The 13,653-nt window shown below is 44.3% G+C and overlaps 1 protein-coding gene across 1 annotated transcript in view; it reads left to right on the top strand.

Annotated features, from left to right (window-relative positions):
• Window positions 1–11,543, top strand: part of LOC147454948 (uncharacterized protein At5g49945) — a 45,575-nt gene extending 34,032 nt beyond the window's left edge. The window contains exons 2-3 of the mRNA XM_086516777.1: window positions 10,783–10,989; window positions 11,074–11,543. Coding sequence (XP_086372903.1) covers window positions 10,783–10,989; window positions 11,074–11,301 — 435 coding nt within the window. The 3' untranslated portion in view covers window positions 11,302–11,543. The remainder of the gene's footprint in view (window positions 1–10,782; window positions 10,990–11,073) is intronic.
• The last annotated feature ends 2,110 nt before the right edge of the window (window positions 11,544–13,653 follow it).

Raw genomic sequence — 13,653 nt, 5'->3', positions numbered from 1 at the left:
CGAGGCTAGGGATTGGATCTGCAAAGGCTAAGTGCTGAAAACTGAAAACGCTGTTGTTCTTGGCTGATCTGCCACCGTGAAAGTGCAAAACTAGGCTTGATCTGCTTCAAGAAACGCAAGAGAACGTTGGGACTGATCAGCTACAGAAAACACCAGGTTGATCTTGTTGGTTGAAAACGCTAGGGCTCTCTGTTGGTCTTGTTGAGAAGGTGCACTGCAAGTTGCTGGAACTTCTTCTGCTTCTTCTGCTAAAACTGGGTGCCCCTTGTCTGCTTATATAGCTCCTGGAAGCTAGGTCGAGCAGTCCTCTCAACAGCCCATGCCAAAATGCATGGAAAATGTACTGTTCCAAAACTGAGCGGGAATTGGACCTTCTGCTTGGACAATGCATATGCTGGGTGGTACTGGGTGTGCAATCAGAGGATATACAACTACTCTAAGTGCTTGGACATGCACGGCCTGCTCACAGGCTCACAAAGGTGCCAGAACACTTCCTAAGCTGACTTGAACCCTAGACCTGAGATAGCTTGTCCGCATGCACATAGGGTTAGATGTGCACGTGACATCCCCTCCTTTTGAAAGTGAGGTATTGGTACCGAGCTGCATTTTTGCCTTGTAGTCTGCCAACAACTCTGGATAATCTTTGAAAAATTCTTCATCAACCCACACTGCCTCGTGGGTTCCTCGATTCTTGAACTTCAAAAAGTACTATCGGACTTGCTTCTTTGAGCCATGGCGAAACCGATGCAACAACACTTGCTCCCGCTCCATGACTTCAGCTTCATCGATGATCTCGGGCTCTTCTTCTTCAGAAATGTCCTTCGGAGGTGTACCCTGAAACACTTTCAACCAAGAAACACGGAAAACATTGTGCATTGACCATGAGTTAGGCAATTGTAACTTCATAGAGATCTTTTTAATGATAGGAAATGGACGATACATTCTGAAAGACGATTTCGGAATCTTCTTTCCGACTTGCTTAAGACGTTACTTTATGATTCTCAAATAAATCCAATCTCCTTTCTTGATAGAAACATCTTGACGATGCTTGTTAGCCTGTCGTGAGTAAGACTCCTGAGCCTTGCTTAGCTGAAGCTTCACACTCTTAGAAATCTCATCTAATGAATGACTTCCAACATTGACCGAGCGAGTCAAAAGTGATTGGAATGGACGGCCAAAAGCTACCCCAAACGGAGTTCTACCAATAGCAGAGGAATAAGAGTCATTCAAAATTGCTTGGACCAATGGGAGATAGAGCTCCCAATAGGCTGTTGATCATGCGCATATGACTTCAAAACATCAAAAGCCATTTGATTGTAAATTTATGTTTGACCATCTGATTGTGGATGAAAAGCCGATGGAAAATTCAACTTTGTGCCAAAATTTTCAAAGAGTGCGCACCAAAAATTGGACGTGAACTTAACATCCCTATCTGAAACGATTGACTTTGGCAAACAATAGAGGGGGTACCAATACTTTATGAACAACCGTGCTATAAATTGTGCAGTGACTGCGGCCTTACAAGGAATCGACATGCAAAATTTTCTGAAACGGTCGACAATTGTCAAACATTGAGTGTTCCTTAAATGCAAACTAGGTGGAAGGTTAGTCACAAAATCCATAGAAATATCTTGAAAGGGCCTGTCAAGACTAGGTAGCCGTAGCAAGAGGCCTTGCTGCTTACCCCAAGGAGCTTTTACCTTTTGACAAATGGTGCACTGTGTGACATAACGAAACACATCTTTTCGCATTTTAGTCGAATATTAAATCTTTCTATTTTTTCCAAAGTGGTTTTCATTCCCTGTACCCGCCCGTGAAAGAGTCATGAACATTGTGCAATATGGCTGTCTTGAGAGAGGGCAACACGTCACGTGCACATCTAACCCTATGTGCATGTGGACAAGCTACTTCAGGTCCAGGGTTCAGGTGAGCTTAGGAAGTGTTCTTGCACCTTTGTGAGCTTGTGAGCAGGCCGTGCATGTCCAGGCACTTAGAATAGTTGCATATCCTTTGGTTGCACACAGCATGATCATCAGCATGACAGTCAATACCCATATGAGCATTTTGCAGTGCACATAACCCATTTTCCCTATTTTATAATAAGTGACTTTTGTTGGGAAACTGGATAAGGCAAATTTGCTAAGTTCTTAAAGAAACCTAGCGCTAGCACTTTCTGGCAGAAGAGTTAGAAGAAGTTCCAGTAACTTGCAGTGTACCTTCTTAGCAAGACCGGAAGGAGACTTAGCGTTTTCAGCCACAAAGACAACTTGGCGTTTTTGGTCATCCCAGATCAGCCAACGTTTTCAAACCCCAACAGATAGCGCCAGCAGATTGCAGTTCAAGCCTAGCGTTTTTGCATCTTGCAGATACCTCTAGCGTTTTGCAGTTTCCGGCGACAGATCAGCCCATTGCACCAGCGTTTTCAGTTTTCAGCACTTAGACACCACAAGATCAGCCCCTAGCCTCGTAGATCTCACCTACCCGCAACAGACCCTTGCCGTACCGTCAGATTAGCCAACGTTTTCATATTCAGCCCGCTGTTCGCAGATTTCAGCATCTGCGTTTAGCACATCGTCGTTGCGTTGTCGCCATTGCCGTCCTCGCCGACACAGTGTCAGTATTCAGCAGAAAGACAACATTTGCAGATTTCAACCCGTCCTCATTGTCTCATCATTGTCGTCGACATCGTCTGCAAGTCCATTGCATCTAGACCATTGTACCAGATTTGTGCAATCAATAGCATAGACCCCTCTCAGCATAGAGAGGGGGGCCCTTGGAGGAGGGTTTGAGAACCGTTTGGTGTCGTATTCTTCTCTCTCTCTCTCTCTCTCTCTCTCTCTCTCTCTCAGTCTCAGCATCTTTATTCACAGTGTCATTCACTTTGTTTGTGATCATTGCACTTTCTCACACTAAAGGAACGAAAGGCTCTCCCTTCCATAAGTAAAAGGAACCCTTGAGGCTTGAGCACAGGTCGGAGCTCTCATCTTGAGCAAAGTTCAACATTCACTTCCGCTGCACCTTACAACACACACAGGCGGTGACGAAAATACAACAAATTTTCACGAATGAGATAGTTGCTGGGCCCTTGGGAAGCAAGAGCTTGCAACCATTGCCTACCAAACTCGGAGTCTGCATACTGGTTCTTCATGCTGTCGAAAGACACACCTTGAATAGAAACTGTGGATCTTGACTCGAGATCCAGGTTCTGTTCTTTGCGACTTAACGCATTTGCAACAGAGTTAGCTTTACCAGGCACATACTCAATCAAACCTCCAAATTGCTCAAAAAATTGTGACCTCCGTGCTTGGCGATCACTCCAATGTGCACTAGGCATAGACTGGAGCCACTTGAGGGCTTGGTGATCTGTGCAAACTGTGAACTCTCTACCATACAGAAAATGCTTCCAATGCTTGAGAGAGTGAATTACAGACAAAAGTTCTTTATCATAAACTAAAAAGTTCTTTTGTGCACTATTTAACTTCCGACTAAGAAATGCAACTGGATGGCCATGTTGCTGAAGCACAACTCCTATGGCGACATTGCTCGCATCCGTCCATACCTCAAAGGGTCATCCCAAGAGGCAAGGATGAGTCACGGCGCTTTTGTCCCTGCAACCTTAAGAGCTTTAAAAGCCTAAATGGCTGCCTCAGGCAAATCTACACGTTGTCGGTGAGTTTTTACCCCTTTCAAAACATCTGTCATTGGTGCGGCAATGCGTGCAAAATTCTCCATTTGCGAACTTTATGCTTGACATAAACCAAGAAAAGAACGCACATCATATGCAGTGTTCGGCAAATCTCAATTACGAACCTGTTCTACCTTTGTGGGATCTAGCTTGAGCCTTCTGTAGAAATGATATACCCTAGATAAGTAACTTTAGTGAGAAAAAACTCAGATTTCTTAGCTGCAATGTACAACTGACACTCATCCAAACGGGTTAAAATCCTTTCTACATCCTTTTCATGTTGTTCCCATGATGCAGAAAAATGAGAATATCATCAAGAAAGATAAACACACACATGCCAACCATATCGCCAAAAGGGCCTACCATGAGACTGTTAAATGGACCCACGGCACTTGTCAATCCAAAAGGCATAACCACATACTCCTATTTTCCTCGCTCTTTGCGAAAAGCGCTCTTGTAGATGTCGCCTTTGAATACCCTTACCTGATGGTATCCACTTTTGAGATTGACCTTATTGAAAACCTTTGCTCCATTGAGCCTATCAAGGATATACTCAATGCGAGGCATTGGAAACTTGTTCTTGACGGTCATCTTGTTCAATGCCCTGTAATCAGCACACAAACGAGACGAACCATCCTTCTTGCGGACAAATAAGATAGGAGAAGCAAAAGGACTTACACTAGGACATATGAATCCTCAGGCCACCAACTCCGTGAGTTGCCGCTCTAATTCTTCTTCTTGAGTCTTGTTCAAAGGGTAGGGAGCCTTACTGACTGGCTGTGCCTCCTTATCCTCCGGCTACTCGGGAGGGAGACTAGGTGGAAGATCATCTTGCAAAAAGAGGTGCTCATACTTGGTAAACAAAGCTGAATACCTGTCTGGAGCCTCAATGCTCTGGGTAATTGGAGAGGCATAGATGAATGCCGCTTGTGCTAGGAAGCCTTACTGACTGGCTGTGTCTCCTTATCCTCCGGCTACTCGGGAGGGAGACTAGGTGGAAGATCATCTTGCAAAAATAGGTGCTCATACTTGGTAAACAAAGCTGAATACCTGTCTGGAGCCTCAATGCTCTGGGTAATTGGAGAGGCATAGATGAATGCCGCTTGTGCTCCTCTTCGTAATTCACGCTTCGCCTACACATGAGAAATGAGAGGTAATGAATGCAAACCCTCCTCACCACGAATGATCATAGAAGAGTCACTTTTGGCATTTAGAGTGAGCGTATTGTCGGCCCAATCAATGAGAAGGTTATGCTTACGAAACCATCTAATGCCCAAAATCATATCACATCCTGAGAGAGGAGACACGACAAATTTTCGACGGAAGGAAGCTTGTTGAACAGTGATAACACATCAAGGCACTCTTGCGTGATGAGAGAGTCCATACTGCGAGCAAAGCCTGACACCATGAGAGGAGTTGTCTGGCTAACCTCTAGGCGGGCTCTCTCTACAAGAGAGTCACCAATCACATCATGCATACTGCCTGAATCAAACAATATGACAAAATGTTGACCCTTCACATGACCATAACATTTAAAGAGAGACTCATCAATGTGTGTGTTAGAAACATGTGAAGACTCATATTGGTTCACTAAAGTGCTTGTGGTAGCTGTCGGTGCTTTGGGTTCTTTAGGTGGTGCTATCTTAGGACAAGCCTTCTTAATATGACCCTTGATGTGACATTGATAACATTGACCTTCCTTAGGATAAATGACTTGTTCTTCTGGCTTTATGTATCCTCCTATAATTCCTTGTGCAACTTTTTCATCCGGGGTTAGCTTAGGTTTAGCAGGTGTTTTAGCTTTACCCTTAATTTGATTTTGAGAGTTCTTTTCCGAAGGATTAGAGGAAGATGGGCTAGAAGAGTTACTATTCTTACCGTTTTGTGGGTTCTGAGGAGTCTGAGAGATACTGTGAAAAGACTTGTTCTCCTTAGGCTTTCCTTTGTTGTGCTTCATCTCCTGTGCGAGAGCAATTGCTACCGCCTTGTTGAGATCCACGGGGTCAAGTACTTCGACGTCAAACTTGATATACTCGTCCAACCCGAAAAGGAATGTCTCTTTGTGCTCATAATCTGATTTGCGTAATTGGTTACCGAGCTACAAAACACGGTTAGAGAAAGAGATGACTGGCATACCATTTTGCTTGAGATTGCGTCAATCTTCTTTCAACCGCGCTAAGTACTGAGGTAGCATAAACCGCGCCTTGAGCTTGTCTTGGAAGTCGGCCCAATTGAAAGAAAAGGGCACGCCTTCTTCGGCTTCCTCTAGGTGCGCGGCCAACTTTGCCTCTTGCCATGCGTGGTACCAATTAATGGCATCACCGGCAAGATACATGGCTACCGTCAAAACTTTGCTATTTCTTGTTTTCTTAGTTGTCGCAAAGTAAGCTTTAAATTGATGCAACCAAGAATGAATAACATTAACATCCATCTGACTATCATACTTATTGAACGTCAACTTCAGTGATTGGATTGTTGGAGTTCGCATCTCTACTTGTGCTACCTGATGAACTGCCTACATCTTTGATCGGCTCGGATTTCGAGGTGAGTACCTATAGGACCAACTCTTGCATGCGTTGGTCTCTCTGCGCCTCACGCTCTAATTCAAAGGCTGCTCGCCTTTCTTCGGCCGCTATGCGGTGGGCTTCGCGTACTTGCTCACGCTCAAGCTTCATAGTTGCCTTTCTTTCTTCGACCGCCAAGCGTGCTTGATCACACTCTCGATCCAAGGTGGCGCAACGCGCCTCTTGTTGTAGCATCATGTCCATCATCGACTTTACCAAAGCCTCCATAGGATTTGGTGCAACCCGTGGCGTAGATGGGAAAGGGGGAGGATCGGAAAAAAATCCTCCTTGTGGGGAAAATTCTTCGTCACCAACTCCACTCTCATCACCTTCACGCAAAGTATCCATTCCGCTTCGGGTGATGACCATACCGTGAGATCTTGGGTACTTAAGTTCTCAAGGAACTTGGGTTCTTGAGGTTCTTGAGTTCTATAGCTTGTAATCGGTGTTTGAGAAGGCTTTTCTCTTACCCGAGCTCGACTCTTCCTTGCGGGCGCACCCCTTGGCGGCCTTGCGCTCACACCAAAGTTGCTTTTTTCCACCTCAGGTTGATTGGCCAGCTGCTAAGTGCATGGTACGCTCTCAATGAGTGAAAAGAGGAACAAGGGGAGGCTGGACAAGACCTTCTTTCTTGGGTTACCTGTAACTCTTCAAAAACACGATCAGGAATCCACAAGCCCAAGTGGACTTGGGTTACGTGCGACCGCAACAAGCAAAAATTTCTTGTGGTTCTTTCCTTGAGTGATATAGAACATTGCCAAAGCTTTGATACCAATGTAAAGTGCAGGGAAGTGAATGTTGATATTACTCAAGATGAGTGCTCCGAATTGTGCTCAAGGGTTCCTTTTACTTACGGAAGGGAGAGCCTTCCGTTCCTTTAGAGAGAGAGTGCAATGGTCACAAACAAAGTGAATGCTACTGTGAATGAAAATGCTGAGAGTGAGAGAAGAGAGAGAGAAGAATACGATACTAGGTTGTTCTTAAACCCTCCTCCAAGGGCCCCCTCTCTATGGTGAGAGAGGTCTATGCTATAGATTGCACAAATTTGGTACAATGGTCTAGATGCAATGGACTTGCCGACGAGATCGAAGACAATGATGGCGACGACGAGGACGGGCTGAAAACTGAAAACGCTAGGGCTGAAAAGCTGAAATCTGCAAACTACCGACTTTCTACTGAACTCTGACACTGTGTCGGCAAGGATGGCGATGGCGATGACTCGACGACGATGCGCTGAAAACGCAGATGCTTGAATCTGAAAACAGCGGCAGCGGGCTGAAACTGTAAACGTTGGCTGACTCCACGGTATGGTGAGGATTTGCTGCGGGTAGGTGAGATCTGCGAGGCTAGGGGCTGGATCTGCAAAAGCTAAGTGCTGAAAACTGAAAACTGAAAACGCTGATGTTCTTGGCTGATCTGGCGTCGTGAAACTGCAAAACGCTAGGCTTGATCTGCTATAGGAAACGCAGAAAACGCTGGGGCTCATCTGCTACAGAAAACGCCAAGTTGATCTTGTTGGTTGAAAATGCTAGGGCTCTCTACCGGTCTTGCTGAGAAGGTGCATTGTAAGTTGCTGAAACTTCTTTTGCTAAAAGTGGGCGTCCCTTGTCTGCTTATATATAGCTGTTGGAAGCTGGGTTGAGCAGTCCTCCCAACAGCCCACGACCGTGTAAATTGGTAAATTAAAATAATAAAAATGCCAAAATGCTTGGAAAATGTAATGTCCCAAATCTGGCCGAGAATTGGACCTTTGGCTTGGACAATGCATATGCTGGGTGGTACTAGGTGTGCAATCAGAGGATATGCAACTACTCAAGTGCCCGGACATACACGGCCTGCTCACAGGCTCACAAAGGTGCCCGAACACTTTCTAAGCTGACCTAAACCGTAGACCTGAGATAAGCTCCACATGCACATAGGGTTAGATGTGCACGTGACACTGTTCTACAAAAGTGACGTCTCTGAAAGTAGATACTGGTAGATGTGTATCCCAAATTCTTTGTTTTAAGTTGCAAGAGTGTCGAATGGATACATCCTCGGGCCTGACCAAGCTGCAATTATGTCGACCTCAAATGTATCATGAAGGAAGCTCGGATAGAAGGCCAATTTAAAATCGACCCAAGTTTTAGGATTGTCAGGCTTCTTGGTGAGGGTAGTCCACCATGTCAAGGCACAATCTTTAAGGAAAGAGGTGACTTTGAGCAACATGGATTCCTCCACGAAATTGCCATTGTTAAACAGGACGTCAAACTGTTGGAGGAATTTGAGGGCATTATGAGAATCTTGCATGCCGGAGAAGGTAAATTTTTTTATTGTGGCTCCATCGACCTTGAATGGTTTTGGTCCGGATGCTGTGGTCGGGAGTGTGGAGTAATAGTAATAATGATGATGCTGCCCACCCGTAGTGTAAGCAACTAGAGGGGGAGCAATCGGTGGTGGGGCTGGAGTGGAGGGTGGAAGCGGCCAAGGGTAACGGAGGTGAAGATTCTGTTACTACACAAGAACGTTCTCCCGGGGCCATCTGCTTAAAGATGCCCCCTCAAAAATTGAGACATCCCCAAAACTCTGACGTGAGGAGGCCATGTGAGGATTTGAAGGGAGTGAATCTCAAGGGGTGGTTGCGGTACAACAGGAGCAACGGGAGGGTTCAAAGATCCCAAGTATGTATACAAGGCTCCACGTCAATTCGATCATCAGTTAGATTCCGTCTTTGTTTCTCCGCTAGTTGCACCAGTTGCAAACAACATATTGAGAGTTTGTCTCTTCTGGTTGCTTTTGTGTCAAAGGATTGGGTGGGTTCCCGCCTTCTGCAGTATGATCTCATGGTACTCCGTCCATGTTGATAGAATCGTACTTTGGTTTGCACACACACACACACACACACACACAGAGAGAGAGAGAGAGAGAGAGAGAGAGAGAGAGAGAGAGAGAGAGAGAGAGAGAGTCCATGCAAAACACATGGAGTGGCAGAGTTCCATCTCTTGTCGCGCTGACCCAAAGACTGGTGTCCCTTATACTTAATTTGTAAAGGTACAAGTTTTTGGAGCTCTTCTGTGCTTCTCCTTGCGGTAAAACTCCAGAAAGAGACCTGAGATTACGTACTTAATAGGCCCTTGGCTTCAAACTCAAAAGCTATCATGAAAATCTGCAATCCTAAAAGCATATGCTCCCAAAATCATGAGCCCATGGGGCTAGTCGGTACGACAGCGCCGCGTCAGCACCTCAACGCAATTCACGAAAGATCCGTACAGATGCCTTGTTAGCATGCCTTTACGCAATTTGTGTATGTGTGTGTGTGTGTGATGGTTTTAGGCCCCCTTTCGAGAACTTATAAGTTGTTGGGGGGTAGAAGTTTTAATCCTAGCCCCTTTTTATAGTTTTGGCCACTCGATAAGACTTTAAAAGTTGGGATCTCTTCTGTTCCTTCTTCTTCTTGGGTTCAGGCCCCTCGGCGCGAACCTGCAAAACTCAGAGGTTAGACCAAGACCCAAATGTCACTTCGATGTTCCTAATGCCACACATAGATGCAAATACCACATAGAGAAACTATCACGGCACAAAGGATTTCAGCTTTGACATAGAGATTGGCACAGACCATGTTTCTAGGGTGAGTGAATCTGTGACTGGCTAGCCAGACGCATTGATTAGATGCGTTTATAAGCTTGACGCAGAAACCCTAGGTCTAAAACCAGTCACAATTTAACCATCTTGCTTCTACAAATTTTTCAGCAGGGTCCAACACAACGGTGCCTTATTTTTAACCTTTCCTTTATTATCTCTGGTAGGTGAAGAGTTTGGTGCTTTAGGTGTAGGGGAAGATTGAGAAAAAGAAGAATTACCGTTGTTCTTACCATTCTAATGGATCTGAGGGTTCTGCAAGGTACTTGAAGGTGACTTGTTCTGCTCCTTAGGCATACCTTTGTTGTGCTTCATTTCTTGCTCGAGATCTATCTTGACGGCATCATTCAGTTTATTATTAGTGTAGTATGTCGCCTCAATGACGTGTTGATTATTAGAGTAGTTTGCTGTGATTTCACCCTCAGACTTTGGCCTTTAATGTGGGTTAGTTGCTGCATAATGATTCAATTCTTCTGATAAGAGTTCTTTTTAGCGGTTTTTTAATCTAAAGAAATCATTTTACCATATTGGGATGATTTTAGAGGCCTACACATAACCTCTGTTGATCAATACGTGCACAGTAAATTTGACTTACGTGAATCTTGGTGTCTTTAAAAGTCGCTAAGTCTCGAGAGGACGATAAGAGTAAATATGTCTCTCTAGATGTAATGGGCAGATATATTTTCTTTATTTCTACTGAAAACGCCTTAAAATGTTCTATTTTATACAATGATACGTATTTTTATGTATCTTACAACCCAATCTACACAATACTACACAGTTAGGCGCCGAATATGTATTATGCACTACAAATGGTTCAACCTTTCTGTTCAAACGTTCCACTTCTTTGTGTTTAGTTGTGAAGAAAAGAGGGAATTTGAGAAAAGTGGTTTTAGAGTGCGATAACCTGTGCAGGTTTTTGGGGAGAAAGCTTTTGAGAGGTTTGGAAAGCACTTTGTCTCTATGCATTTCACTGATGAGTTTCCGTCAGGAGCGCATAAAAGGATACTTCAGTTCAAATTTACACTTCCCTCGATCAATAGTATGGGGGATATGTCAAGGTTGATTGCCCTTGTACCATATTATATTGATCTTCTGGGCCGCTATAAGCTCAGTACGCAGGTACTATTTATCGTTTCAAAATTTCTTGTTGAAGTTTTCTCCCCCTTAGTGTTTGTTTAATAAGAGGACTTACTGTCTTGACAGCTGCGTGCAAAAGCTGACGCTGCAAGGGCTAAAGTGGCTCAGGAGGCTTTTAAAGAAGCCCAGACTGCTCGCCAGGAAGCTTCACAGAAAAGGAAACAAGAGAGGCGTAAAGCATTCGAAAGTGTTGATTCCAAGCTTTCTGTAGAAGCTATACGCAAGCGAGAAGAGAAGGAGCGTTTGCGGCAGATGAAGAAGTCCATGCCAAGGATCAAAATATCACGAGCCTAGGTCCATCGATCTATAGCAGGTCACATTGTCTAATGTTGTAGAGCTGTCGACCACGTTTGTCATTATCATATGCAGACTCCTGATTGCTAATGTTTCGGGCAGTGGTTGCAATCATAGTAGTACCTTTTTTTTTCCGATATCAGCACACCCACTCTGTAATGTGTGACGTCAGTGAACTGATTTGTGTGTTAGATACAAGTCAAATAACGTATGTTGTTTATTATCAGGTCACCATTTGCATCCTTGGACTTGGAGTCCTGTTATGGTGGCTGGTTGTGCTGATGATTGGGCCTAGCAATGAACCTTGTTGTTTTAATGATCACTGTTAATTTTGCATGTGTGTGGTTAAAAGTCCAAATGGATGTCACAGATGCATTTCATTTCTGGACAGGCACTTGACGCATAAATTGTGATAAATACCATTTGCCATCCGTTTAGGGGGTTGTATTGAGGTCAGCGATATCGCTGTCCACACACAGACACGCAGAGTTATGTGCTCTATTGTGGGTCCAGCTGCTCAGCACTGCATCCTTACGAATGCTCATCCTCCACACAGCAAAGGATTCTTAATGTCTGCTAGGTGTTGTAATGATAAGTTCCACGTTACATCATTATTTTGATGAGTCTGAGTGGTGCAGCCATCAATTGATTGCATTCCATAAATCCATTGAGGTGAAGATCTTTCTATGAGGCAAAAAACCTGTGCCAAAGTTATTGCTGATGTTAGGCTTATTTATTGTTACATTTATCTCTCGCCGGTTCATGTTCAGGCGTTCTATCATTTTTAGATTCTCTTGGACCACTATTGATTTCTGCATTGACATTTGGCACTTAATACTGAGTGCACCTTGGTCATGGTCGTATGTCTCTTGGTTGGATATACAGTCGTGTGTCTATTAATCAGTGCAGGGCTTCTTTTAATCACTCAGTTGGTGTTGGCAGGTTATTTTGTTGTACAGAGCTCCTTGTTCCGACTTTGGCATAATTCTCACGAGGTCATCATGGCTCCATTCACGAGTTTCCACCTTGCTCTATTATCACAATGTATGCCTCATAATACGGAGACCTAGTTTGGTGGGTGGCCTTGTGGTAGTTGTCATGAGATAGTATATTGTCATTGCATAATGAGCCTAATATGGAGGTGCCACAGAACATTTTTATTGTAGGATAGTTAATAGAATACACGTGGACTCACTATCAAATTCAAAGCAATGGAAGCTCAGAAGCAACATCAGAAGCATAGAGCTCGAGCGTAATGGCATCGGTTGCCAACACGCACTCCTTGCAAACATTCCTCTAGCTCGACATGTGTTGCCATAGATAGGGAGAAATGCAGTGATAATGTATGCAGCATGCATCACAAATGATTTGATTTCAGTATCCAAGCTCCAAATGGCGTGCTGTACATATCTTATTAGATTGCAGCTCAGTTGCTTCTCAACTGGCAAGCAGCTTCAAGTAGCAAAGTGAGACCAAGGATAAATTCCTTTTGACTAGTGGTATGGGTATTGTGATGTGCGCTGAACTTGTTTCCCATTGAAAGAATCACGTGTAGAGGCACGAGGGGCACTTGTATCTGTGCCATTGGAGGAATGCTCCAAAAGCTAAAGACTTTGATGTACAAAGCTTCAATGAGTGCATTGCATTTATACACCTTTTACATGAATGGCACACCAGAGCCTGTCTCTGTATGTGTCCCGAAAGTGGGAAGTGGGTGTTATTATTTCCACACGTACTCACGAGGCATGATGCTTCAATCAGTCAGCACTGGAGACTTGTGCACCATGCGTATCTAATGTTGCTCTTGATTTTCCGCAGAAAAAACATGCATGATACCATATCCAGCTTCACGAATCTGCTCAGATTCCCGTTTGCCTCAGAAGCCAGCCTTCAAAAATTTAAAGACTTGGAAGTATACAGCTGGACTCGAATCGAGGCAACACCTCCAGAGAACGCGGGCACATGCGCCTGCCCTTGTTGCCCCTAAGTACCGGCAGTATACACTTCGCCTTTCCTTAATATATTTGCTTTCAAAACCAGACTAAGATTCGCTTGAAAAATGCATCTTTTATAAGCGTGCAGCAGCAATGGGATGAAACTTTTTGGTGAACGCATCGTGATCTATCTAATTTGGATTCGCTTTTGTGTCCAAATTGGAGTTTACGCGCAACATGATCCAATTCTTGTTGCACGTTGTTGGTGCGGTCCAAACCATCATTCCAAGACTGTAGGTCCGATGCATTACCATTACATAACCTCTTATTGTAAGTCCATTACCTAGTTAAGAGATAACCTCGCTTTTGGCCACACTCCCTACACAGACAATCATGGGAAACTTGCATGTTGAAATAA

Source organism: Adiantum capillus-veneris, chromosome 7 (genome assembly GCF_014529385.1).
Source record: "Adiantum capillus-veneris isolate H3 chromosome 7, ASM1452938v2, whole genome shotgun sequence".
NCBI lineage: Eukaryota > Viridiplantae > Streptophyta > Polypodiopsida > Polypodiales > Pteridaceae > Adiantum > Adiantum capillus-veneris.
This window is presented reverse-complemented; position numbering and strand designations above follow the sequence as displayed.